Source organism: Eschscholzia californica, unplaced genomic scaffold, assembly GCF_041429995.1.
Source record: "Eschscholzia californica isolate CP2 unplaced genomic scaffold, dmEscCali1.0.p SCAF_5, whole genome shotgun sequence".
Lineage (NCBI taxonomy): Eukaryota > Viridiplantae > Streptophyta > Magnoliopsida > Ranunculales > Papaveraceae > Eschscholzia > Eschscholzia californica.
The window spans coordinates 29,623,991-29,649,391 of record NW_028238472.1 but is presented as its reverse complement, the minus strand read 5'-3'; the positions used below and the strand labels follow the sequence as shown (position 1 = coordinate 29,649,391).

The window sequence follows — 25,401 nt, the reverse complement described above, 5'->3', positions numbered from 1 at the left end:
TAATGGTAACTAAGTTAAACTAGTTGCATAAATACCTTTATCGTTTTCCCTTGAATCATTCTAATCGATTTTGAGAATACCAAGAGCTCCAATTATAGCTCCTTTACATAGGACACCAAGCAATCACCTTGATCTCCCACCTAGTTGCTAGCTAGAACACCAATAGTGGTTAGATGAAGAACACCTTCTTCTTTGACTAGATAGATAGTTGGGATAATTCTCTTTTTCTTACTCTACTTGATGTTGTAGCATAAGAGAGTTATTTTGAGAATTCTCCACGCCTTATTCAAGTCCCAAGAGACATTATATAGAAGCCTTGGTTAGAATAAAACACTAAACAAGTTCCCTAAAAGCCCTTTTGAATAAGATTGAGAAAACCCTTGAAAATAGAAACTAGTTTCCTTAAGAGTGACCACCCCATGCATGCCCCTTTTGAGCAGATCTGGCCGACCCCTTAAGGGCAGGCAATCAAGCATGGTCGACCCTTATCTTGGCCCCAAAATATCCCTTTGGTGCCCCGGCCCAAAATCCCTCCATTAGGGCCTTTTGTACTATCTTTGCCTAAACTTCTTTTAGGCCTTTGGACATATCTTTATGGGTATCGCACATGTATATATGTCTCATCTCTCTAGTCATATCTTCTGATCAAGTTGACACTCTTTGGGTAACCAGTTGTAGGATCCGGATGAAGTTAGCTGCGAATCGCTTCGCGATTTCACAATCGTAGTTGGTTTCTAGCTAAACACTACGATCCCTAAATCGTCCGGACTTAATGATCTTCTTCATCAATTGTCCTATCCGACAAATTGCTCTGCATTGCACCCTTGGTCGAAGGACATCTCCTTCAGAAGGGATATCAATTAAGAGAGCAGTTAAGGAAACTTACAGATATGACGTTGATTTCGAAGGAGGGAAATGGAGGAAGGGCATCTCTTCAACTGACCAACCGCCATGATACGGCAGAGACGTCTTAGTGTTTTTCTTCGTTTCTCTTTCTCTTCCTAAGTTTTTCAGACAAGTCATCGTCTTCTAAGTAAATGAAAAGTTAAATTTCAATTAGAGAGCAAAATTATAAAGAGAAAATTTGGGGAAAATGAAAGAGAAGTTAGGGAGAGAACATTTTGGTAGTTAAATTGATTTGAAAAGTAATAATTAACATTAGGAAAAAAAATTGCTAAAGGGGAAATTCTAGAAAGAAAATGACAAGTCACTAAGTCTGACGGAATAGATGACGGAAAAAAAGGTCAATTGGAAGTTGGTCATCTTTAGGGGGCCATTTTGGTGAGTTTCTCATCTTTCGGGGGACAAAATGAAATTAACCCTTTTTTTATTTTCCAATTTTCACAACCCATTGCATGTCCGACGATAAATGCATCTCCAACCTAAAAGTTTAGCCTCAATGCGAAATAAAAGTAAAAGAAATTTCATAAATTTTTTTTATTATATATAAACAATTATTTACACACACAGACCCAAGCCCATTTTTACCCATTACATAGGTGACACAACATTATTTCTCCAAATGTGGGTCGACAACTGAACGACTGCCGCCACTGGCTCTCTCATATTGCCTCTCAAACAAATCTCTCTTTAATATATCTGTGATGATGTCATAAAAGGCCTTGCCGGAAATCGTTGTTGAACATTCGAGTTATTATTCCTCTTTGTCGTCGGTGAGGGGGGTTACTTGTAGAGACCCTTCGACGCTCAAGTAAGTTTAGTGTTGTAGATTAAAAGTCAATAATTTAAGGGTATGGATCAGATCATTTTTTTAGGGTAAACATGTGTTGTTTATATAAGTTTCATGGTGGTGGCGAATCAACGACATAAAGGAAGCCAGATGGTAGGGCTTTTAGTAGAATCTTTCCGATCACAGTGGATATAGGGACATCTTGAGACAAGACAAACAAATATTCAGAGTTATATGAACCTCTACATGATGATTCAAAAACGGTCATCAGTTGACTATGGTCAATAACTCAAGAAAGGACCAAAAACCCAATGGTTTACTGACTAAATCTCAAATACCTCAATCCCGGAATATGGGAGGGGGGGGGGGGGGTAGAAGTGTTCCTAATGCTTTACTGACTAAATCTCAAATCCTATCAATGATCCAGTCAGTGAGGATCTTAAGTATTAATCAAACTTGGGCATGAAGAGGCTTGCGGGAGGAAACTTTCCCCACCAACTCCACAAACTCGTAATCTTTTCTAAAAATCAGCAAGGAAACCTACTTAAACAAAATACACTGGATAATCCCAAAGAGGATTCCTAATATCCTAAGACTACGAAATAGTAGTTTCAATACAATATGGTGGATCACAACCGCTAGATACAGTCTTCTACAAAGGCCTATAAAAGGTAAAGCTACGCCTTGGACAGGGTACAAACGCAACAATACAACAACTCCAGAAACTCGGGTTCATTAAACTTTCAATTATTTAACTTCAAAGGAAATCTGTCTGTCTTGAGCGTCAGAGACATTTTCGAGTTCCTTGTAGATTGCGCCCCCAGATCGTGAGGGGCTAAGCGGAATTCAAGGTAACAGTCTCACTGTTCTGACTTACTCTAGAAAGAAAATGCTCAGAATTATCCCAAATTTCTCCGATAAGGCCTTGTATTTCTGGCCAAAAGAAAGGAAGTTCAACCAAGTTTGGTGTTGTCCCGAGCTGTTGTGATCCGTCCCGTGCTGGCCCCCAAGCTTTCTGCCCTTTTGTGCTACCTTCTAGATTCGGCCGAGCTATGAAGAAGAAGCATGAGCTGCTCCTTACCTTCACCCGAGCTGTTTTTGTGCTATGGAGTGGCTTCCCGTGCTGGCTAAAGCTATGGCTGGCCTAGTGTATTGGCGAGCCAAGCTTGGCCGACTTCTCCTTCCTCTATTTCTCTTTCTCTCTCTTAGCTTCAAGTTAAAAGCCTAGAAAAACTTCCAAACCTTAGCTCCCAATCTCTTTTCTCTGCCTCTCAGACTTAGCTCTTCTACCAATAATAAAACCCTAAGTCATCCTTGACTTGGCGTAACTTTTATGATTGTTTGGCGTGGACTCTTAAAAGGAGGTTCTCGTAGAATCCTCTTTTTGTTCATTCTTCTTTGGCCCCTTGGGCTTTGGGTTTTGACTTTGCTTCTCATTTAGAAACTAAGAGGTGCCCTCATCTTGTCTCTACATCTTTAATTTTCTGAATGGACCAAGATGCCCCTCGACTTCTTTCTTTCATAATTTCCCATCTGAACTCCGATTCGACTTCCGTTTTCGCTCTCGGGTTCACCGTTGACTACACATGTCATTTGAATTCTAATTCTGACCAAAGTACCCTTGGTACATAATGAACGAATTACCCTTGTTGTTATTTTCTTCCAGTCTCGTCCGCATAAGGTGAAAATGTGATGATTTCCTTCTATTTATTTCGAATTAAATGCCTAACTTCAAATAAGTTACCTAACAAGATAAACACATAACTTATCAGATATAAAACCCGAAAAACGAACTAACCTATCTAAGTTAAGTGACCTAAATGTGGTATTTCTATGCCACATCTCAATGCTATAACAATATTCAACTACACAAAGGATGACGAGACTCTCAGTACAACTTTGGTCTTGTATATTCTAAAGTTATTTAAATAAAATACGCACCATCTCAATTTACATATGAATATTCACATTAAATTATCTGTTAAAATCAAGAAAGAGACTATTAAAGTTCTTTCATTCCTTAGTTTCTTCACTTTCAACTAAGGAGTGGCGGGACTCGTGATGATCTAACAATGGTCATCAGTTGACTACGTTCAATAATTCAATAAGGGATCAAAAGCCTAACGGTTCAACTCGTACCAAGTCAATAGGGAGGCCTGCCTTGGGATTTAAGGAAAGACTAGAGGGTTCGCGTAAGTGGGACCGATACCTCAATCCCGAAATATGGGTGGCGTGGGCGGGGGTAGAAGCGTGCCAACTGACTTAATCCCGAAATCCTATCAATGATCCTAGACGATGATGATCTTAAGTATTAATCAGACCTGGGCATCAAGAGTCCTGCAGGAAGAAACTTTCCCCACCTACTCCACAAGATCAGAAACACAATATTTTCAAAATATCAAGAAGCAAACCTACTTAAACAAAATAAAAATAGTAGTTTCTATACAATATAGCGGATCACAACCATCTCATCTCAACCGCTAGATGAAGTCGGCTACAAAGGCCTATGAAAGGTGAAGCTATCGCTTTGAACAAGGTACGGACTTAACAATACAACACCAAAAACTCGGGTTCATATTCAATATTCAATTATTTAACTACAAGGGCAATCTCATTGTCTTGAACCTCAGAGAGGTTTTCGAGTCCCTTGCAAGTTTGGTTGCGTTATGGAGTCTTCTAGTGTTCTAAGCGGAATCTCAGACATCTAATGTCTAACACTATATTCCTCAGGATCTCATGCATAAGCTCATTATGAACTAAGCGGTTTAGAGATTTACCTTAGTAGTTAATTCCCACCGACTAATATGATTGCTTTCTCGAAGACCAAGAGCTCCAATTGTAGCTCCTTTACTTGAGACACTTGACCAATCGACTTGATCTCCCGCCTTCAAGTTAGCTAGAGCTTCCCGGCAGTTAGACGAAGAACACCTTCTGCTTTAAACTAAATAGATCGTTGGGAACTATTCCCTCTTTGTTTCTTTACTTGATGTTGTAAAGATAGAAATCTCTTTGAGAAATTTCCACACTTATTTATGTTCTAATGAGGCTCTTATATATTTCTTAAAGTCAGAGTCCAACCCTGATTAGTTTTCTAATTGCAATAGAAATAGATTTAGAATTTAACCCTAATAGGATTGCCTAATAGGGAAACCCTAATGGGGTGGCCGCCCAGATCTGCCCCTTATTGGGCTGGGCCTAACCGGCCCCCATAGTATGGGCAACCATGCCTTGGTCCGCCCTCCTTTGGCCGGGTCTTAAGCTTGGCCCATTATCCCTTCTTTTTGTGTTTTTACTATCTTTGCCTATGGCCTCCTTGTCATATTTAGGGGTCCAACCCATACTTATATGTCTCATCCCTCTAATCAAATCAATGTTCTTTGGTATAACCTAATGTAGGATCCAGACGAAGTTAGCCGCGAATCGTCCTGTGATTCGATGATCGTATTTGGTTTCATTCATCAGATCACGCATCTGACACACCTATTCGGAATATTTCATCCTCAATGGAATGTCGTTTCAATACTAAACTAGATTTTTCTCAGACATCTAATGTCTAACACTAGTATCCCTAGGATCTCATGCATAAGCTAAATATGAACTAAGCAGTTTAGATATTTACCTTAATCGTTAATTCTCACAGACTAATATGATTGCTTTCTCGGAGACCAAAATCTCCAATTGTAGCTCCTCTACTTGAGACACCCGAGCAATCGACTTGATCTCTCGCCTTCAAGTTAGCTAAAACTTCTCTGTAGTTAGACGAAGAACACCTTCTTCTTTAGACTAGATAGCTAGTTGGGAACTATTCTCACTTTCTCTCTTTACTTGATGTTGTAAAGATAGAAATCTCTTTCGGAATTTTTCACACTTATTATGTTCAATGAGGCCTTTATATAGATTTTCTAAAGTCAAAGTCCAACCCTGATTAGGTTTCCTAATTGCCACAAAAAGATATTTAGGGTTTAACCCTAATAGATTTCCCTAATAGGGTGGTCGGCCAGATCTTCCCCTTATTGGGCTGGGCCTGGCCGGCCCCCATAGTATGGTCAGTCATGCCTTGGCCGACCCTCCTTTGGTCGGGTCTTAAGCCCGACCCATTGTCCCTTCCTTTTGGGCTGTTACTATCTTTGGCTATGGCCTTTTGGACATATTTATGAGTCTAACCCATACTTATATGTCTCTCCCTCTATTTATATCTTCCGACCAAATCAACATTCTTTGGTGTAACCCGATGTAGGATCTGGACGAAGTTAGCCGCGAATCTCCTGATGATCCGATGATCGTAGTTGGTTTCTAGCTAAACATTACGATGCCTAAATCGTCCGGACTTTGATTATCTTTTCATCAATTGTCCTATCCGACAAATTGCTCAAATTGCCACTTTGGTCGAAGGACATCATCTTCAGGTTTTGCCTCCTAGATCTTAAAGAGCAAAGCGGGATCCAACGTAGCAGTCTCACTATTCAGACTGATTCTAGAAAGACAAATTTTGACATCAATACCGCATTACCTACATTTCTCTCAAACAAAGCAAAAACTCAAGGCGCGGAACATTCTTCTGCAGATATTCGAAGTTATACATTATAAAATAAACGTACAATATATCATAGAGTTCATGTAAGAGTTAACATTTCGCAAAACATAGTCAGAGTGAATATAAAAAATTTGTCAAATTCTTTTTTGCAAAGATTCATGTTTAGTGAACGATGGTTAGAGTTGCTCTACGTGATTTAAGACATTCACATCTCGAGCTCTACGTAGCATTTTATCTCACTCACTTTATAACAGTTTTTTCAATACTCTTACTTTTGAAGTGCAAAATCAACATGCTTAGTATCTTGTTCCACAATTTTTTCGATATATATCAATAGGAGTATTGTTTTATGATTAACCATGTCCTATACGTTCCCAAACGGATAAACTTAATTAGAGAGAAGAAATAATTCTTATTCATTAACCATTGTTGATTACAACCAAAATATATATATAGAGTCTCAAAGTCACTCTATTAGATAAGAAGACTAATTAAGATATTTTCTCAATATTGCACTATATCTTTCATAAATACAATAGATAATAATATATTTGAAAGATCGATAAATAAAATTATGTAAAGTCTTCATCATCTAACAGCATATGTGGTTAATGTCTTTATGATTCGATGGTGGATATTAATTTCATTTACATGCCCCATAAAGCTAAGCTAGTCGTTAGACTTGTTTATCTTTCCATATAAATTATACGTCTTACAATTTGTTAAGTCTTCTTCAAACTTTGCTTATTGTCTTTAAAACTTTTTTCGTCTTTTTTTTCTTGAAATAGTGGATGCAGATTTTTGTACATACCCCTGACATAAGAAGTGGAAAATCAGAGCTATATCAACTTCTTTTTGTTGTTAGCACAATTGTGTCCTTCATTGTTAGAAAGATAATAGAAGAAAATCGAATTAGAAAAAAAGAAGTAGAAAATCCTAGCTAGGCGTTGAGTTCAGAAAATCTTAGCCAAATTCACTTTTTTTCTGAGAAAACAAGAGAGAAAGAGAATTTCAACTATAAAGCAGTGAGGTCGTTGAAAATCCCATGAGAGAGATAGAGTTATATGGATTAATAAAAAGGAGAATATAAAAATCCAAGAAAACTGAAACTGTAGAAAAGAAGCCAATTAGTGTACTGAGATTGAAGAGAAAAGAAGTTCGGAAGAATTTGAATCATTTTACCTCGATTAAGACCAGTCTTTGAAAATTGAATTCATGCATCTTCTAGAGAGTAGGAAGGTAAAGTAGAGAGTGAGAGATTTAAGAAAGGAAAAGTTAAGGTAGTACGGAGTAATCAGTTTTGATGTTGAGAAATCTTGATGAACTTTGTCGACAGATGAGATCAAATTGTTGACACTTGCAAGGAGGGAGTAATTTCGTAATGCAGGACATCCAAAACTCGTTCTCTCTTTGTCTCCTTTTAGATCTTAAACATTCTTCTACTATGGACACGTAGGAACAACTCAAAATCATGAAGTTTATTATTTTTTTTATAACTAAATGATGGCAAAAAACACAAATTTAGAACTCAGTAAAAAAAAAACCTAATAGACAATACTCCAGCGGACGGTAGTCATTGATATTGGCTACAACCGCCGGCTTCAGGGAAACTCACTAGGATCTAATTCCATATTCGTTGGAGTTTTTACGCTCTAGATATCATGATAGAATGAGAGAAGAGATAATACTTATTCAATAATCATTGTTGATTACAACCAAAATATGTATAGAGTCTCACTGTCACTCTATTAAGTAAGAAGACTAATTAAGATGATTTCCAATGTTGCAATATATCTTCCATAAATACAGTAGAGAATAATATATTTGAAAGATATATAAATAACATTATGAAAAGTCAACTGACAGTACATGTGGTTGATGTCTTTATGATCCGATGGTAGATATTAATCTCATTTTCACAACCTGAAATTTTTGAAAGAAAACTGTGGACAGCCCAAACTTCGAATTCGAAATATATATATATATATATGTATATATGTATATATGTATATATGTATATATGTATATATGTATATATGTATATATGTATATATGTATATATGTATATATGTATAAGGAAAAAAAACACATACACAAAAACAGTGACTTCCGTATTTACTTATATAGTTTCATACTGATGTATAACAGATCTGTCTGGACACTCTATAAAGGCATATACGATCAAGTATTCATAAGTGTATAGGTACTGAGACACTTACGATCCAGTATCCGTAAGTGTATACGTACTGAGACACCGATACACCATACTGATATATTACAAAATCAACACATAAATTAAAGTAACACACTCAAAACATCTTAACGTAACATTTTAGTTCTACACTTCTACTGACGCGATGCATATCAGCATATGCATGCAAAGATGAGGGGAGAGTATCTAGTGAAGTCCGGGCAGCTTCTCTTTGATCTTCTCCATTATGCCCTTCTTCTCTTCAGGATGCTCTCGACTTGCCTGCTCCATGTGATGCCCTGTTTGCTGGTCTCCATATCCAGCAGCAGTAGTGCCACCTCCGCTGTGCATTCCAGTCTCAGTCACATCACCACCGCGAATTGCAGTTGTACCACTATGGGTGCCATGACCTGAGCCAGTGGTGCCACTATGAACGTCGTGGCCTGAGTCAGTAGTACTGCCAGTGCCACCATAACCACCGATGTTGGTTACGCCACCAAGAGTCTCATAAGCCATGTTGGTTGTGTCAGCATGGGCGCCAGTTGTTTCACCGTGAACACCTGTCACACCACCAGGAACGCCAGTTGTGCTACCATGTGTTTCAGTTGTTCTACGATGGGCATCGCGATCTGTGTTTGTCGTGTCACCATGGGTAGGAGTTGTGTCGCTATGTTTAATGGTCTTTACATCACTAGCTCCTGTTGTGCCACTATGTGTAATGGTCTTTATATCCCTGGCTCCTGTTGTTCCACTATGTGGAATGGTCTTTATATCACTAGCTCCTGTTGTTCCACTATGTGTAATTGTCTTTATATCACTAGCTCCTGTTGTGCCACTATGAAGGCTTGTAGTACCACTATGAATGTGGGTTGTCCCACCATACGTTCCAGTAACTCCGCCACGGGTGCCTAGTGTACTACTAGGAATGCCTGTTGTACCCCCGTGAATGCCTGTAGGGACACCATGAACGTCTTTGCGTGAAGAGATTATTCCGCTGTGAATGCCAGTTGTGCCCCCATGGGTGGTGGTCGTACTACCATGGATGTCGTGACCTGACCCTGTGGTATCATAAGCGCCTATTGTACTAGTATGAGTACCATAACCCGTGTGAATGTCGGTTGTGCCACCATGGGTGGCGGTCGTACTACCATGGGTGTCGTGACCTGACCCCGTAGTGGTATCGTATGCGCCCGTTGTACCAGTATGAGTACCATAACCGGTGTCAATTTTAGTATCGTAAGCGCCAGTAGTTCCAGAATGAGTGCCGTAACCCGAGTCAATCTTAGTTTCATAAGCGCCAGTGGTTCCAGGTACCCCACCTTGAATTGAATTACCAAATTCGTCAGTCTCAACTCGGTCACCAGGTACATTTCTAAAACGAGACATTTTCAAAGATTTTACCTAAACTTGTTAAACCAAAATCTAAAAAACTAAGCTCTCTCTGTCTGGATGGTGAAATGATCTGATGAGAAAAGTCAAGGTATGCATATGGGTTTATATAACCTACTCAAGTAAGGAGATTGGAATATGTACCAGTGCCACATAGGAGGATACATGATAAGACACGTGTACCATGTGAGGAAAAGAGGGTAAATGAAGTGTCAATAGAGATGGTGACACGCTTGTATGTGTAAGTTGGCTGTACATAAAGGAGGGGATAAGCCAAGTCGCATCTGATAAGTCTGATACTATTAGGAGACGTGTGGAGATTTTGAAGTAGCAGTCACCACGGCTCAAACGTCAAATGCTTTTTTGAGTTTTGGCGTCTCATACCCGTTGCCGTATGCCGACACTCATGATCTCACTCGGTTCTTGCAACGACAAAAAGTATATGTCACTCGCAGGGACGGATCTACATGCAGGCCAAAGGGGGCCATGGCCCCCCTTGACTTGCCGTAAATTGTTTTAGAAATGCTGATTGCTTTCTGATTTATCGCATAAATAAAGTTCGAGTCATACATATAACATATATTTAGCGTGGGTGAGATGGTAGAGGTCCGAGTTTTGGACGTGAGAGACCTGGGTTTGAGCACATAGACTTGGATTTTTCACTTTTTTTTTTTGTTCGGCCCCCCTTGACTACTACTCCTAGTTCCGTCCCTGGTCACTCGGACACTCGGTTCATGCATGACACAAGTTGCAGAGTTACTTTCTGTTGGGGTATTGTGAAGGGGAACCTATTGTTGTAAATGCCTCTCTCAAACGTAAATTTGAGGGAGACTGTGGGTAAAGATGAAAATTTGGGAGGCACCCGCTAAAAGTTTTGTTAGCCCCGGCCTCTGTAGGCACCCCCGACCCCTTTTTTTTCCTCTTCTTTTTCTTCTTGTTCTTCTCCTTCTTCTTCTGCTATTCTCTTTCTCTAAATCATAATCAACACTTTATCATGAAAAAAATCTTGTTTCTAATACCATCATCATCAATCAACAATTATGGGAAGAATTTGATTTCAAACCAACCTTGATCTTTGATGAGGGGTTAGAGAGAGAAAGAATCTTGATCCAGAACCACCATTAAAAATACTCCCGAGAACCATAAACACGGACAGGGTTCAAATTGACTAGTCTGAAACCTTTCGGACTGACCAGTCTGAAACTCGTCGGACTGGCCCTAGTCCGAACCTAGTCTCTGATTTTCGGATGGGTTGATCCGTGTAAAAAAATTTCAGTGAGTGCCAACTGATTTTTGTGGCCAAAAGAGACTGGACCTTGATCAATTACCACCATCGGGGGCTAACAACATTTTTAGCGGGTGCTTTTAGCCGGTCCCTTCAAATTTATAAAGGGCGTCTTCAAAACTTCTCTTTTGTTTTAGGACCTTAATTTGTGATTGATTTTTTACCTAGTTTTTTAGTTTATGCTGAATATCTAGGTAATCTCGTTTTTTTTTAGTTTTAACATATTAATTAGAAAGTTAGATATTTCACGTTCCAAATGTACTTTTCTTTAAAAACAAATTCCTTTCTTCATTTTTGATTTTTTTTCCTCTCACATCTTTATTTTCTTTATTTGTTCCTTCTTCATCTTGTACAATCGTTGTCTATCGAGGGACACCACCAGCTGATGATTTTTTTCAATGTTCTCTTTCTCTCTTATATATCATCTCTCACTTTCTTTCCTCTGTTCTATCTCATTTCCCCCCTCTTTTCTCTCTATTAAGGTAAAGGAAGGAAAATGCATTCATCAGAATTTTCATTTAGATAAACTTCCATATCCAAATAAAGATTCCACTGAAAGGGTTCTCCTCCCCTTCGCGGAACAGAGATAGAAAAAAAAGAGTGGAAAAATAGAGAACGAGATGAGAGGGAGAGTGTGAGAGAGAGAGAGAAAGAAAGGGAGAGAGAAAGAAAGATGAAAGAGATAGAGATAGACGTAGAGAGAAAATACATAGGACACAAAAAAGTCATCGGTTGAAAGTAGTCACTAACTAGTGGTAGAAGATGAAGAGGGGAGAAAAAGGAAGAAGGTGGAGAAGTGGACGAAGGAAGGAGGAAGAAAAATAAAACCAAAAAAAATAAAATAGAAGTACTTTTGAAAAATGAAATGTTGACTTTCTAGTCAATGCGTTGAAAATATGAAAATGGAAGTCATCTGAGTTTGGCATCAACTAGGGGATCAGGCGAGAAATTGGTTACAAACTATGGGGCCAAATGAGAATTACCCTAATTAATTAATCCTATCAATTAAATTAGGGAAGTTATATAGGCCCCCGTTTTTGTTACAGAGCCCTCCTTTTAAAAGCACTCGTCTTTCTGGGTAGTTTGGTTATAAGCACCCATTCTTAAAGAAAGCACTCCCCTCCATCTGCTCGACCTAACCACAAAGTATATACTGTTAGGTCCACCGTTAAAGCAAAAAACTTAACCTAACCGCACCTTCCTTCCTTTTCTTTCATCTTCGTCTTCATCTTCTCATCCATCTTCTTCGTTACTTTCCTTAACCTTCTTTCTCTATCTCTCTAATTTCACAAACCAATTGCACCTTCGTCTGAGCATCAATCACTCTCTCTCTCTCTCTTTCTACCTCATTCTCTTTGCCTCTCTCTCATTAATTTTCAACTCAGATTGAGAGGAAGAACCGCGTATAACCCCTGTTATCTTAGAATTTCAAAATCTAAATTTCGTCAAATAGTTTTGTTTGAAAGCTCATATCTACTGCTTAGGAACGTTAAATTTCAGGGCGTTCTATCAGTCATTTTCGTTCGGTTAAGTGTCATTTTTAACAAAGAGGAAGAAGAACCGATTTGAGATGGACCCTAAAATTACTTTTTTTTTAATGATTTTATGAAGTTTTATATTGATGTTTAAATTAGTTTTATGCAACAAGTTTTCGTAATCTTGAATAGGCTGTGTGAAGAGGGAATGCCTCTTATAATAGTAAAAGATCGGAGAACAAAGATGAAAGAGAGATAGCCGAGAGAGAGACAGTAAGTAGTGTTTGAAAATTAATTCTCTTGATTTTATTAATGTACAATGAGATGTATATATATATATATATATATATATATATATATAGGTTTACACTTTAGGGTTAGTAAGATAAACATGAAATACAAGATAAACATCAACTAGTTAATTAGCAAGATCTCCAAGGATCTTCTCTTTGTGATGACCGGTGGGTTTCTCTTCTTCATGGGGCGTCGGTTGTATGGGACATGCATGGGACGAACCGGATCGATAAGTTATCCATAATACTCCCCCTCAAGTTGGAGTGGGCAATGACATAACACCCAACTTGCTAGTAATTTTGCGGAAGGCATCCGCTCCCAAAGGCTTTGTAAAAATGTCTACAAGCTGTTCCATAGTTGGTGTGAAGCGGGGAGCGATCAACTTAGATTTTATCTTTTCACGAACCAGATGGCAATCAATTTTGATGTGACTGGTCCGTTAGTGGAGACTGGATTTTCGACAATGTGGAGTGTCGCACGGTTGTCGCAATGGATAGTCATAGGAGTGGTGTGGTCGAAACCAATGTCTCTTAATAAGAACTTAAGTCATTGGAGTTCACACGTGAGAGTGGCAAGAGCGCGATATTCGGCTTCGGCGGAAGAGCGAGCGATAGTGGTTTGTTTCATGGATTTCCAAGATAGGGGACTAGATCGAAGCATGGTGATATAACCAGTGGTAAGAACGCCAGGTAGAGGGACAACTTGCCCAATCAGAATCGTTGTAACTTGAGATGTGACGAGAGCCGAAAGCGGAGAGGAAAATTCCATTTGCAATTGTACCTTTAATGTAGCGAAGGACACGGTGAGCAGCGTCAAGATGTAGTGATGTCGAAGATTGGAGAAATTGCCTAATATAGTTTACAAAAAATGTAATATCTGGTCTAGTAACTGTGAGATACAAAAGGCGACCAATTAGGCGACAGTAAACGGACGGATCAGAAAGTAGTGTCCCATCCGTGGCATTGAGACGAAGTTTCTGTTCCATCAGAAAGGAACACGGTTGAGTAGCCGCGAGACCTGAGTCATAAAGAATGTCAAGAGAATACTTGCATTGACATAAAAAATATCCCTTTAGAGGAGCGACGGACTTTAATGCCAAGGAAATATTGAAGTCTGTCGAGATCTTTTAAGGAAAAAGTCTTATCGAGAAAGATTTTAAGTTGAGAAATGGCATTGTCATTATTTCCGGTGATGATAATGTCATCGACATAGATTTGTAAGTAAATAAAGAGTAGTTAGCTAAGGCATGAATGAATCCATGGGTTATGAGAGTAGAAGAGAATTTAGGGAACCATTGTCTGGAAGCCTGTTTTAGTCCATAAAGAGACTTATTTAAGCGACAGAGACGTGGCTCCCTCTTACTACAAAAACTAGGAGAGGGTTTCATGTAAACCTCCTCATCGAGGTCACCTTGAAGGAAGGCATTGTTGACGTCAAATTAGTGTAGACACCAACCTTTGATTGCGGCAATGGAGAGTAAGACGCGAACGGTTACCAATTTGGTAACAGGAGGGAATGTATCGTGGCAGTCAAGGCCATCAATTTGTGTGCATCCTTTCGCAACGAGACGGGCTTTGTAGTGTTCGATGGAACCATTAGAACGAAACTTAATCTTGTAACCATTTACAACCAATGAGGCGTTTACCAGGGGGTATCGGGACAAAAGACCAAGTGTTGTTGGTTTCTAAGGCATGGATTTCTTTGGTCATGGCGGTTCGCCAATGAGGGGAGGTCAAAGCCTGATCGAACGATGTTAGTTCAGAAGAGGATAAAACCGAGCTAATAAAAATTTTGTGGGGATTGGAAAATCGATCAAGAGAGATGTAATTCGTAATCGGATAGGGAATGTCCAAATCGGGCATTGAATTTGCATTAAAAATGTAGTAATTGAGATAGGTCAGTGGTCTGCGAGTCTGTACATTGAGGACGATATTGGACGGAAGGATCAGCCACTGTCTCGCTATGTGAAAGTGGAGTGCCTGTAATATCAACTGAGGACGTGGCATCGTCGATCGAGGAGGCAGGAACAGTGGGATGGGTTACCCCGTCCGATGGGTGACCAGCTGGAACAGGTGACGCAGGAGGGGAAGAATTTGGGGGGAGTGCCCGTAGCAAAGTCAATGGGCAGGGGCCCAGAAGGTAAAAGCGGAGACGCAGGCCGGTCCAGGGGGTCGCCTATAGAGGCGCTTGCAACAGGATGAACCGGGGACAGCGGCATGACGAAGGACCCATTGTCATTGATCGATATGGCCGGCCTCGGTTGTGTAATGGTCTGAGAGGGGAACTGAACAACAGCCATATGGAAGTGTTGTTCATGGAAAACAACATCACGCGAAGTGTAAATTCGTTTCGAATATTGAACATAAATCTTGTATCCCTTCTGGCCATGAGGGTAATCGAGAAATATGCCGGAAGAAGAACGTCGGTCAAGTTTAGTCTTGACGGATGTGTTACATGCTTAGCATAGACAACCAAAAACACGAAAGTGGGAGAAATTAGGTGGAGAGCCAATAAGCTTCTTATGGGGAGAGAAACCATTTAAGAGTGGGGTAGGTAGTTTGTTAATAATGTAGACAACATGAAGGACACATTCCCCCCAAAAGGAAAGAGGGAGGTGAGCCTGAAGTCGAAGAGAACGAACAACCTCAAGGATATTTCGGTGTTTACGTTCAACGACACCATTCTGTTGAGGTGTGTGAGTGCAACTAAGTTGATTTACTACACCATTGTCGTGAAATAACTTCTGAATATTAGAATTCATGAATTATGTTCTGTTATCGGAACGAAAGGTTTGAATTTGAGGAATAGTGGAGGAACCACTTTTAGAACTGATGTCGGGAACAGAAGATGTAAATTGAGTACGAACAAAATTAAAAAATGAAGAATTAAATTTGTAAGTGTCTGATTTAGATGACATAAAAAAATCCAAGTGCAACGGCTAAACTCATCGACAATTATGAGCAAATAACGATGTCCCGAAGAAGATGGGACGGAAAAGGTTCCCCATAAATCCACATGGATTAATTGAAAGGGATGAGATGAGGACAAATTAAATACATAACGTTATTAATATTATTAAAAGAAACATCAATACATGGAAATTTCTCAACTAAGAATCTAAATCTAGAAATTGATGGGTGGCCTAAACGCCAATGCCATAGACTAAAACTACTAGAATTGCAAGAAAAAGATGAAGCAACAATTGAAGGTTCTGTGCGTAAAAAAATAAAGTCCATCATGAATATCACCAAGTCTAATCGTCCTTGTCGTGTCTTGGTCCTGAAAGACACAAGAAGAAGGATTGAAGTTAACATTACAAGAAAGTGATTTTGTAATTTGAGAGATGGAAATTAAGTTAAACATGAAAGAAGGAATGTGCAAGACATTAGTAAGAGAGAAAGTGGGAGAGAAGGAAATAGGTCTGATGTGATGAACTCGACAACATGAACCATCGGGTAACCGTACAAAATAATCATAAGGTATGGTTGTATATGGAGAAAAGAGATAGTAAACAACATATGTTCCTAGCAGCCCCCGAATCGACTACCCAAGGAAGAGAATTGAGAGACATACCTGTGAGGTTTATAACCGGGTCGGTGGAGGTGCTTGCAAAAGGGGTGCCTGTAGCGGGCCTGTTTTGTTCGATTAGATCAAGCAGTTAGTTGTATTGGTCTAAAGGCATGGAGGTGGCTGAAGGCACCCCTGAGTCAGGAGACCGAACAGCAGCAGTAGTAGGAGGATTACATGTCTTTCGGTGATCCAGATATCCATGAAGTTGATAACACGTGGTCTGGACATGACCATGTTGACGACAGTTGTCACAGAAGGGTCGCTGACGCTTTTGTCGAGGACGATTACCTCGATCGGAACGAGGTGGACGATCGTTTCGGTTACGATTTTGGTGATCGTAATGGTTAACGGCTATAGCAGCAGAGTCATTAGTAACAATGGTGTCGGTCATAAGAGTTTGTTGTATTTCTTCTTGTTTGACCAGACTATGAATGCGAAGCAGAAAGGGAAAAGGATCCATGGTAAGGATCTGACTTCTAATTGCAGAAAAATGGTCATGAAGACCTTACAAGAATTCCATTCATCGTTCTTGATTGGAACGATCAATAAGTGACTTTCCGTGAGCGCAGATGCGTTAAACTACTATTAAGAATTGAAGTTCATCCTGAAGGGACTTTAAGTGACTAAAATATGTGGAAACATCGGCACCTTCTTGTTTAAAGACGAGATAACTCTCTTAAGTTGAAAAATTGTAGGAGCATTTGTTTGAAAGAAACGATCATGGAGATTATTCCAAGTATCGGCAGCAGAAGCATCATAAAGTATTGAAGACCTAATATCCGGAGCAACCGAATTAATGATCCAACTGACAACAAGATTGTTGCATCGTTCCTATGAATGGAGTTCCACGGGAGAGGTTAGTTTTGGATTAGTACCATCAACGAAACCAAACTTATCTTTGGCTCGAAGGACTTTTATCATTCATCTGGACCAGAAAGCATAGTTATCTCTAGTGAGAAGTGGAGTGATTAAGACGGTGGTCGGGGAATCACAGTGATGAACATCAAATAGTTGAGAGTTTTGAGCAACATTGGTGGTAACATCATCAACATAAGACATCTCGATTAAAAAAACAAGGCTCTGATACCATGTGAGGAGGAATGCCTCTTATAATAGTATAAGATCGGATAACAAAAATGAAAGATAGATAGTCGAGAAAAAGAGAGTATGTAGTGTTTGAGAATTAATTCTCTTGATTTTTTTAATGTACAATGAGATGTATATATAGGTTTACACTTTAGGGTTAGTAAGATAAACATGAAATAGAAGATAAACATCAACGAGTTAGTTAGGAAGATCTCCAAGGATCTTCTCTTTGTGATGATTGATGAGACATGGAAATGTCCCATCTGAGTCTCTTAATTTAGACGAGTTAGTCTCTCTAGAGCAGTTACTCTCAAGAATTACTCTCTTTTATGATCAGGTACCTTTTTACAGAGTTATGCGTGCAAAACGGATAAAATCGGAAGAAATACAGACTAGGGGTATTTTGGTCATTTGCTGATTCTGATTTCATGGTCAAGGTTAGTGCTCGGATGGAAAGTAGAGTCCAAGACGAACCCGTAGGCGAAAACGGAAGTCAAATCGGAGTTCGAATGAGTAAAATAGAGCGAGTCAAAGTTCAGGTCAAATTCAGTTGACCAAAGGTCAAGAGGGACACGTGGCGCGCATCCAGGAAGTCATCAGAGGGACCAAAGAAGTCGCGGGCTACATTCTGTCACGGTCAGAAGTACACCCAGCTATTAGAAAATACGGGATTATTTAACGGACCCGGTTTAGCTGAGATACGTGGCAACATCAGAGAGCTGAGGCCGTACCATTTTTGTCCACCCGCGAACTACTGGATCACTTGCTCCATCACCAGTACGTGAAATCTGCTCCCATCTCATATCAAAACCATATTGGAGATAAAGACCCGAGAGAGAATCGGATCGAGAGAAAACCGAGAGAGAGATGGAGGAGATTTTGGAGATGAGTTCGAATCAAAGAGAGGTTGGTTGGGCTATAAAAGAGAAGGGAAGCAGAGGAGCTGATCACCACGGTTTTTAGAACAGAGAAGTAGAGAGAGAGAGAGAGAGAAACCGAGAGCTTTATCAAGTCAGTTTTTCTTGATTTTTTGATTTCTTTTTGTTAATCTTTGCTTCTTAGTGAGAAAGAGAGAGAGATTACAGAGAAAGAGAGAGAGTTAGAGAGAGAGACAGAGAGCTATTGTAGAGAAACAGATTCTCGGTTTTTAAAGAACTTAATTCGATCTTCTTGATTTTTTTTTATTTCTCTTGTTATTTTCTACTTCTTAGTGAGAGAGAGGGAGATTAAAGAGAGAGAGAGAGAGATTACAGAAAGAGTGAGAAAGAAACAGAAAGTTTAGAGAGAGAAAACAGAGTTGAAGAAGGTGAGAAAATTATTTTCCCAGAAGGAAAATATTTCCGGGAAGACGAGAAAATCGTTTTCCCAGAGGGTGCGTTTGGCAGATTTCCGGGAAAAACAGAAGGAAATCAACTCCTTAAGGGTCTGTTTGGTGGGAAAATCGCAGAAAAGTAAGTTTCTTTCATCTTTTTCTTCTATTACTTCGAATATTTATCGTTTCTAGCATGAGTAGCTAAGTCTTTTATATCTAGGGTTTTAGATGAAGTTTAAATAACTATTCTAATAATAAATTTATTACAGTTTTTATTGTTTTAACGATAATATCTTCCGGGTTTCTTTAGACCGTTCATGGACTGAAAACCTGAGTTATACAAAGAACTATCGAATTAGACCAAAATTAATTTGTCCTTAGAATTGTTAGGAGAACGGATTCGAAACCCTAGGTTCCCTTTTTCTGAATATCGAAATATTTATTTATTTATTTATTTTTCTTGAGTTTTATATTTTAATTCTATTTTATCACCATCAAAACCAATTTTAAATCTCAATAGTTTTAAGGTTAGAATTGATTTAACTTAGTCTCTGAGGAACGAACCGGTCTTACCGGAACTATTACTTGACGCCCGTATACTTGCGGGTGGAAACCTATTTAGGTAACTTTTTAGGCCCATCAATGATCGGTGGGTTTCTCTTCTTCATGGGACGTCGGTTGCATTGATCATGCATGGGATGAACCGGGTCGGTGGTCGGGTCGGTATGTTATCCATAATAGGTTGTTTGGGTTAATCACATGTGATTATATGTTTGATTTTTAAATTTCCCATTCGGCCACACCTGCAAAAGTTGACATTGTCTCACCCATTTAGGTGCACTAAGTTAAGTCATTAAATTTCCCATTCGGCTACACCAGGGCTAAAGTTGACATTGTCTCACCCATTTGGGAGGTGAGTTCAACAGTCTCGTGTCAAATCATTATAAAACTTTGACACAAGGTCACTGAATTTAAAATTTTAGTAACCAAATGAGGTTACTGGAGTTCAATTTGTTGGGCTCATGTCGAAGTCCGTTAAGGAATTCGATACGACCCAACCGATTTGAACTCGTTTAACCTCACTTAGTTACCCGAGTTCAATTCCATGATTGCGTCGAAGTTGTTCGATGAATTCGATATGAAATTACCGAATCGAACTTCAATTACTAAGTGAGGTTTTTAGAGTTCAAATCGGTGGTCTCATCTCGAATTCATTAAGCATTTTTTACATTAGCCCATGTCGTGTACACAAGAATTGGTATGTCCTTAACATTTCTTGTTAATTATGTGGTTATCCAACTTTTTGTTTCTTTTGATCTTAGTTCTCTTTGTTAGGATTAATTTTAGCTATGACTGGTTGTGTCCCTCGAGCGGAGAGTGAGAGAAATAGGAAGAAGGAAGCTCGAAAGAAGCAAATGTACAACCCATGTCATGTACACAATAATTGGTATGTCTTTACCATTTCTTGGTCATTATGTAGTTATTCCATTTTTCATTACTTTTAATCAAAATTAGTTCTTAAGTTTATTTTTTATCTATTTTAAAGCATTTCTCTTTATTTGGCTTAATTTTAGTTATGACTGGTTGTGTCTGATAAGAACCTTCAGGTCTTACTCAAGGCCATCCAAAGATAAACGTAATACTAATTAATTATGACTGGTTTTGTCTAATTGGCGGAAGACGTGTTATATGGGTCATAGGCGGTTTCTACCTTCGAATCATAGGTTTCGTAAGATGAAAAAGGATTTTGATGGAACTATTGAACGAAACCCACCTCATCCAAACCCTCTGTTTGGCACTGATATCTTGCAAAAGCTAATAGAATTGCCTCATGTATTTGATAAAATTTGAGGAGAGTTTGAGAGGTGACGTTGGTTGTAGAAAAAGAAGAAGAGTTACGAAGCAGACAAAAGTTATGCCAGATAATTGGAAAAAACTTAGTATTTTTTACGAGTTGCCGTATTAGGAACATAATATGTTTAAGCACAATTTAAATGTTATGCATATTGAAAAGAACATTTGTGACAATATTCTGGGTACTATTATGGATATTGAGGGGAAATCAAAAGATAATATGAAGGCAAGATTAGACCTCGTGAAAATGGGAATTAGATATTAGCTTCACCCAAAAGAAAATACGAATGGTAAACTTTATATTCCAGCCGCCTGTTATACTATGGACAAGTCACGTAAAGAGTTGTTCTGCAACGTGTTAAAGAATCTCAAGCCTCCAGATGGTTATTCCTCAAATATTGCTTGTCGTGTTAATGTCAAAGAGCAAAAGATATATGGTTTGAAGAGTCACGATTCACATGTGATAGTGCAACAATTGTTGCCATTGACAATTCGAAAGACTTTGCCAAAGGAAATTTGCTCTAAACTAATAGAGTTCAGCATGTTCTTTCGAGACTTGTGCTCAAAAGTAGGTCGTACCAACAACTAGAAGATAAAATTCCACTTATTTTGTGCAAACTAGAGAAGATATTTCCACCTACCTTCTTTGACATAATGATTCATTTGTCCATTCATTTACCCACAGAGGCATGGATTGGTGGTCCTGTCTAATGTCAATGGATGTATCCAATTGAAAGGTATATAACTTTTTATTTGATCAATATATTATATATATCGTACTTACCTACTCGTCGAATGAGAGTTTATTCTTATGTGCCTAGATTTTTGTATACTCTAAAGAATTACGTCCGTAATAGAGCTCAACCGGAGGGTTCAATTTCCGAGAATATATTATCGAGGAGTGTATCTCATTTGTGACAAGATACATAGAGAATGTCGAGTCACGCTCAAATAGACCACCCCGTTACATAGACAATAAACGGATAGGAAAGAGTGTCTCGTTTACACTTGATATAGCTAAATATAATCGGGTGCATTATTATATCTTGTCAAATGATCCGGGTGCATAAAAATTTATCGAGTAAGTCTGATTTATAATATATATTTTGTTTATGATAATTTCTAAGATGGGCAAGATGGTACAAATTGTATTCCATTTGTGGCATTCACAAACAATTCGTAGCGATCCAGTAAAAAAAATTGAGTGCATTGGCAATTCAAAAAAAAATCGTAGAAGAATTCGCTCAGTGGTGTAAGGATCATCTTCAATTATTGAAGGGAGCTAACCAGTCATATCCCGAAGGACTCGACATCCTTGCGACTGGTCCACTTCCACTTACTAAACAGTTCAAGGGTTATACAATTAACGGGTACAATTTCAAAACTATCGCAAAAGAGATAAGAAAAAAGACGCAGAACAGTAGTGTGGCGATTGACGCGAGTAAGACATGTTACTCAAGTGTGAAAGATTCAAATCCGGTTGATGTAGTCTCAACATATTATGGGCGTCTCACAGACATAATTGAAATTACATATCGACGAGATCGTCGGTTTGTATTATTCAAATGTGACTGGGTTAACATCGATAAAAACAAAGGGTTTAAAGGTTGATCAGTTTGGTTTTACACTTGTTAACTTCTCTCATTTGATGCGAACCCAAAATGAAATTCCTTATGTGTTGGCATCTCAAGTCAGACAAGTTTTTTATGTTCAAGATCCGATTGAACTTGGCTGGAATGTTGTGGTAAAAAATAGACCCAAAGATACTTACGACATGAGTGACCGTCCAGTTGATGACCCACTACTTGATGCTGAGTTAATTCTAGATCGTACCAATGTTTGTGATAATGAGGATGAATTCAATGAGGTCGTACATGATGTTGCGATGAATGACGACGAAGGCAATGTAGAGATTGAAGACAATGAAGATATTGAAGACAATGAAGATGAGGAAGAGGATGGAGATGAGGAGGAGGATGAGGAGGGGGAAGAGGAGGATGAAGAGGAATGGGAAGAGGGGGATGAACAAGAGGATAAACAAAATGAGGATGAAAGTGAGGAAGACGGCGACGATGACAAACAAGATGACGACTCCTTTATTTAGTTGTTTAATTGTGACTTAAGAACAATACGATTTAGTTATTTAATTCTAATTTGAGAACTTTAAGATTTACTTGAGAACTCTTTTCATTAGTTGTTTCTTTTTGTTCGAGAAAAATATGATATAATTGTTTAATTGTATTCCGAGAACTTTATGTTTTTTTTTTTATTATTTGTTGTATAAGAGAACTATATGAATTCTTTGAGTATTTGTCTTGTTTATGTAGGTCTTGAAGCATCATGTCGGAACGGCCAAAAAAGAGGGGGAAGGGGCATCGTGGTCATCGATGTAAGACACAAACTTTATTCCTCATTAAGAAAGAAGAAGAGAATGACGATGCAAATCAGACTGAAACCGAGAGAGTTGATGAAAAGATGCACACACAAGAAGAAGAATATGTGGAGATTTCTATGCATAAATTGGACGGCACCCCCGCACCACAAACCATGAAGGTCCAAGAAGAAATTAAAAGAGCTCAAGTTGTCGTTTTAATTGATTCAGTTTGTACACATTTTATTGACGCTTCCATTCCTAAGAAACTAGGTATTAAAATTGTACCTGACAACTCTTTTGAAGTTACGGTAGCATATAGATCAAGAATTGCTTGTGAAGGGCAATGTGTTAATCTAGAGTATAAAATTAATCAGTATGCTTTCACGGGAAATAGTTATCTCTTTTACCCTATAGATACCATTGTAATTCTTTTCCATCTAAGTAACTGATTGCAAACTGAATTTTTTGATCTTGTGCAGTGTCAGAGAACTCAAAATATTGTTCAGCTTAAAAAATCCATCACTTCTTTGAGACATAATCTCTCTATTTTCGACCAATCATCTCAATCAATAATGATTGATTTACCGTTATCTTAGTCATCTTCTCCGCCAATTCATGTAATTGTTTCTCCATTCTTTATTTTTTTTCTTTTCAAGTTTGTACCATAAACGAAGTTCTCTAACGAAGATAAAAGTAATGCGAAAGCGAATGATATGAGCGTTTGCTCTTATACCAATTGATTCAGGTCTTACTCAAGTTCAGCCAAAGATATACGTAATACTAATAGAAAACTTTATTAATAACTTCAAGATAATATATATTAACTACTATGAACTCAGCCATATATATAGGCTAAACCAGACAAATTAGACTCTAACTAGGATTCCTAATTAGACTTCAACTAGGATTCAAAATTTAGAAATATAGAAACTCCCAAATCACTTAGAAACTCCAAAATATAGAAACTCCTGATATTAAATAACTATAGAATATCTTTCAAAATATAGAAACTCCTAATTTTAAAACTATGAAATATCTTTCTCTATCAGTGTCCCTCCGGCGGAGAGTGAGAGAAAGAGGAAGGAGGAAGCTCGAAAGAAGCAAATCTACAACCCCTCGAGAAACCAAGGAAGCGGGGATCTTAAATACAGTAGATGGTAGATCTAAGAAGGTGACACTAGCTCCTAATGACCCTTTCCTAGGAGAAGATCGTGTTCTTGTGATTAGGAACTTCATTAATAGGCATTTTAAAGTTAGACTCAGCTTCTCCATATACACAATCTCAAATTTGAGGACCTCCCAATGTCATTTTACTCATTTCGCTGCGTTATGCCACCTTTCTTGGATACTGGGACCTCCAAAATCACTAGATGGTTTTGTTCCTTCGCCCACGTCCTGCCACTATTCTTGGGTATTGAGAGCTCCAAAATCCCAAGAGTCATAAGTATTTGGGTTGAAGATTGAGAAAGAGGAACAACAATTTCTAAAGGGAAAACCATAGACAAATGAATTAGTTTTAGAACAGTGAACCTACACTATTTCCAAATGCATCCGCCCATACACACGCCTCCAACTTGGTTGAATAATATCGACAAGGACCCACCATTTTCAACTCCAGCACAAAATCTTGGGAAGTTGAAATTAGTGCACTTTAGACGAATCTCCTTTATAACTCGGCAGGAGACAACCGATTTCAACTTGTCAGGAACAAGTATGTAACTGGAGTTCAATGCGGTAAGGTCCTACAAATTTATTCTGAGCGATTCAGTGCGAGCTGACTGATTAGAAACTCCGAAATTTAGGCTCTGTTATTTGGGGGTTCAATTCATCAAACATGTAATAGTCTGTTAGGGGATGTTCATTTTCCTCTTGAGAGATTGAATCATGTCCAGTAATTGTTTTAGTAAAGTCCTTTGACGTTTCCCCAACATTTTTGGAACTTTCTTCATCTATGGTAGTTTGCCACAAAGAAGAAATCTATTAAACTCAGAGTTTTGGCACAACAACAAAGTGAGATGGTGGACGATTTCGGTGTTGTAAGGTCATTTCAAATAGGTTACCCCGTCGCCGACAAGTTTATGGGAGATTTAGGGTGACCTCGATGATTGCTGGTGATTGAGTAGAACTACCTCGCGGAACTGTTACGGTGGATGATTCTTGACTGCCCAGACCTCATTATACCAGTCTGAAGGCTGTGCCCGACCTTTAAATAATACCGACAAGCTTTTTGGTGGGGGTATACCACAACAGCGGATGGTAGTCTGCAAACAGTATTAGCCTTTGTCGGAATCTAATCCAATGATACAAAAAGTGAATGATGTCCAGAAAAAATGGATAATCTTGAAGA

General features: G+C 38.6%; 1 protein-coding gene across 1 annotated transcript; it reads right to left on the bottom strand.

Annotated features, from left to right (window-relative positions):
• Positions 1-8,427: 8,427 nt before the first annotated feature.
• On the bottom strand, positions 8,428-9,837 carry LOC147538143 (uncharacterized). Its single transcript, XM_086643965.1, has one exon. It carries the CDS (start codon positions 9,799-9,801, stop codon positions 8,623-8,625), a length of 1,179 nt encoding a protein of 392 aa, XP_086500091.1. The 5' UTR covers positions 9,802-9,837; the 3' UTR covers positions 8,428-8,622.
• Positions 9,838-25,401: the final 15,564 nt, after the last annotated feature.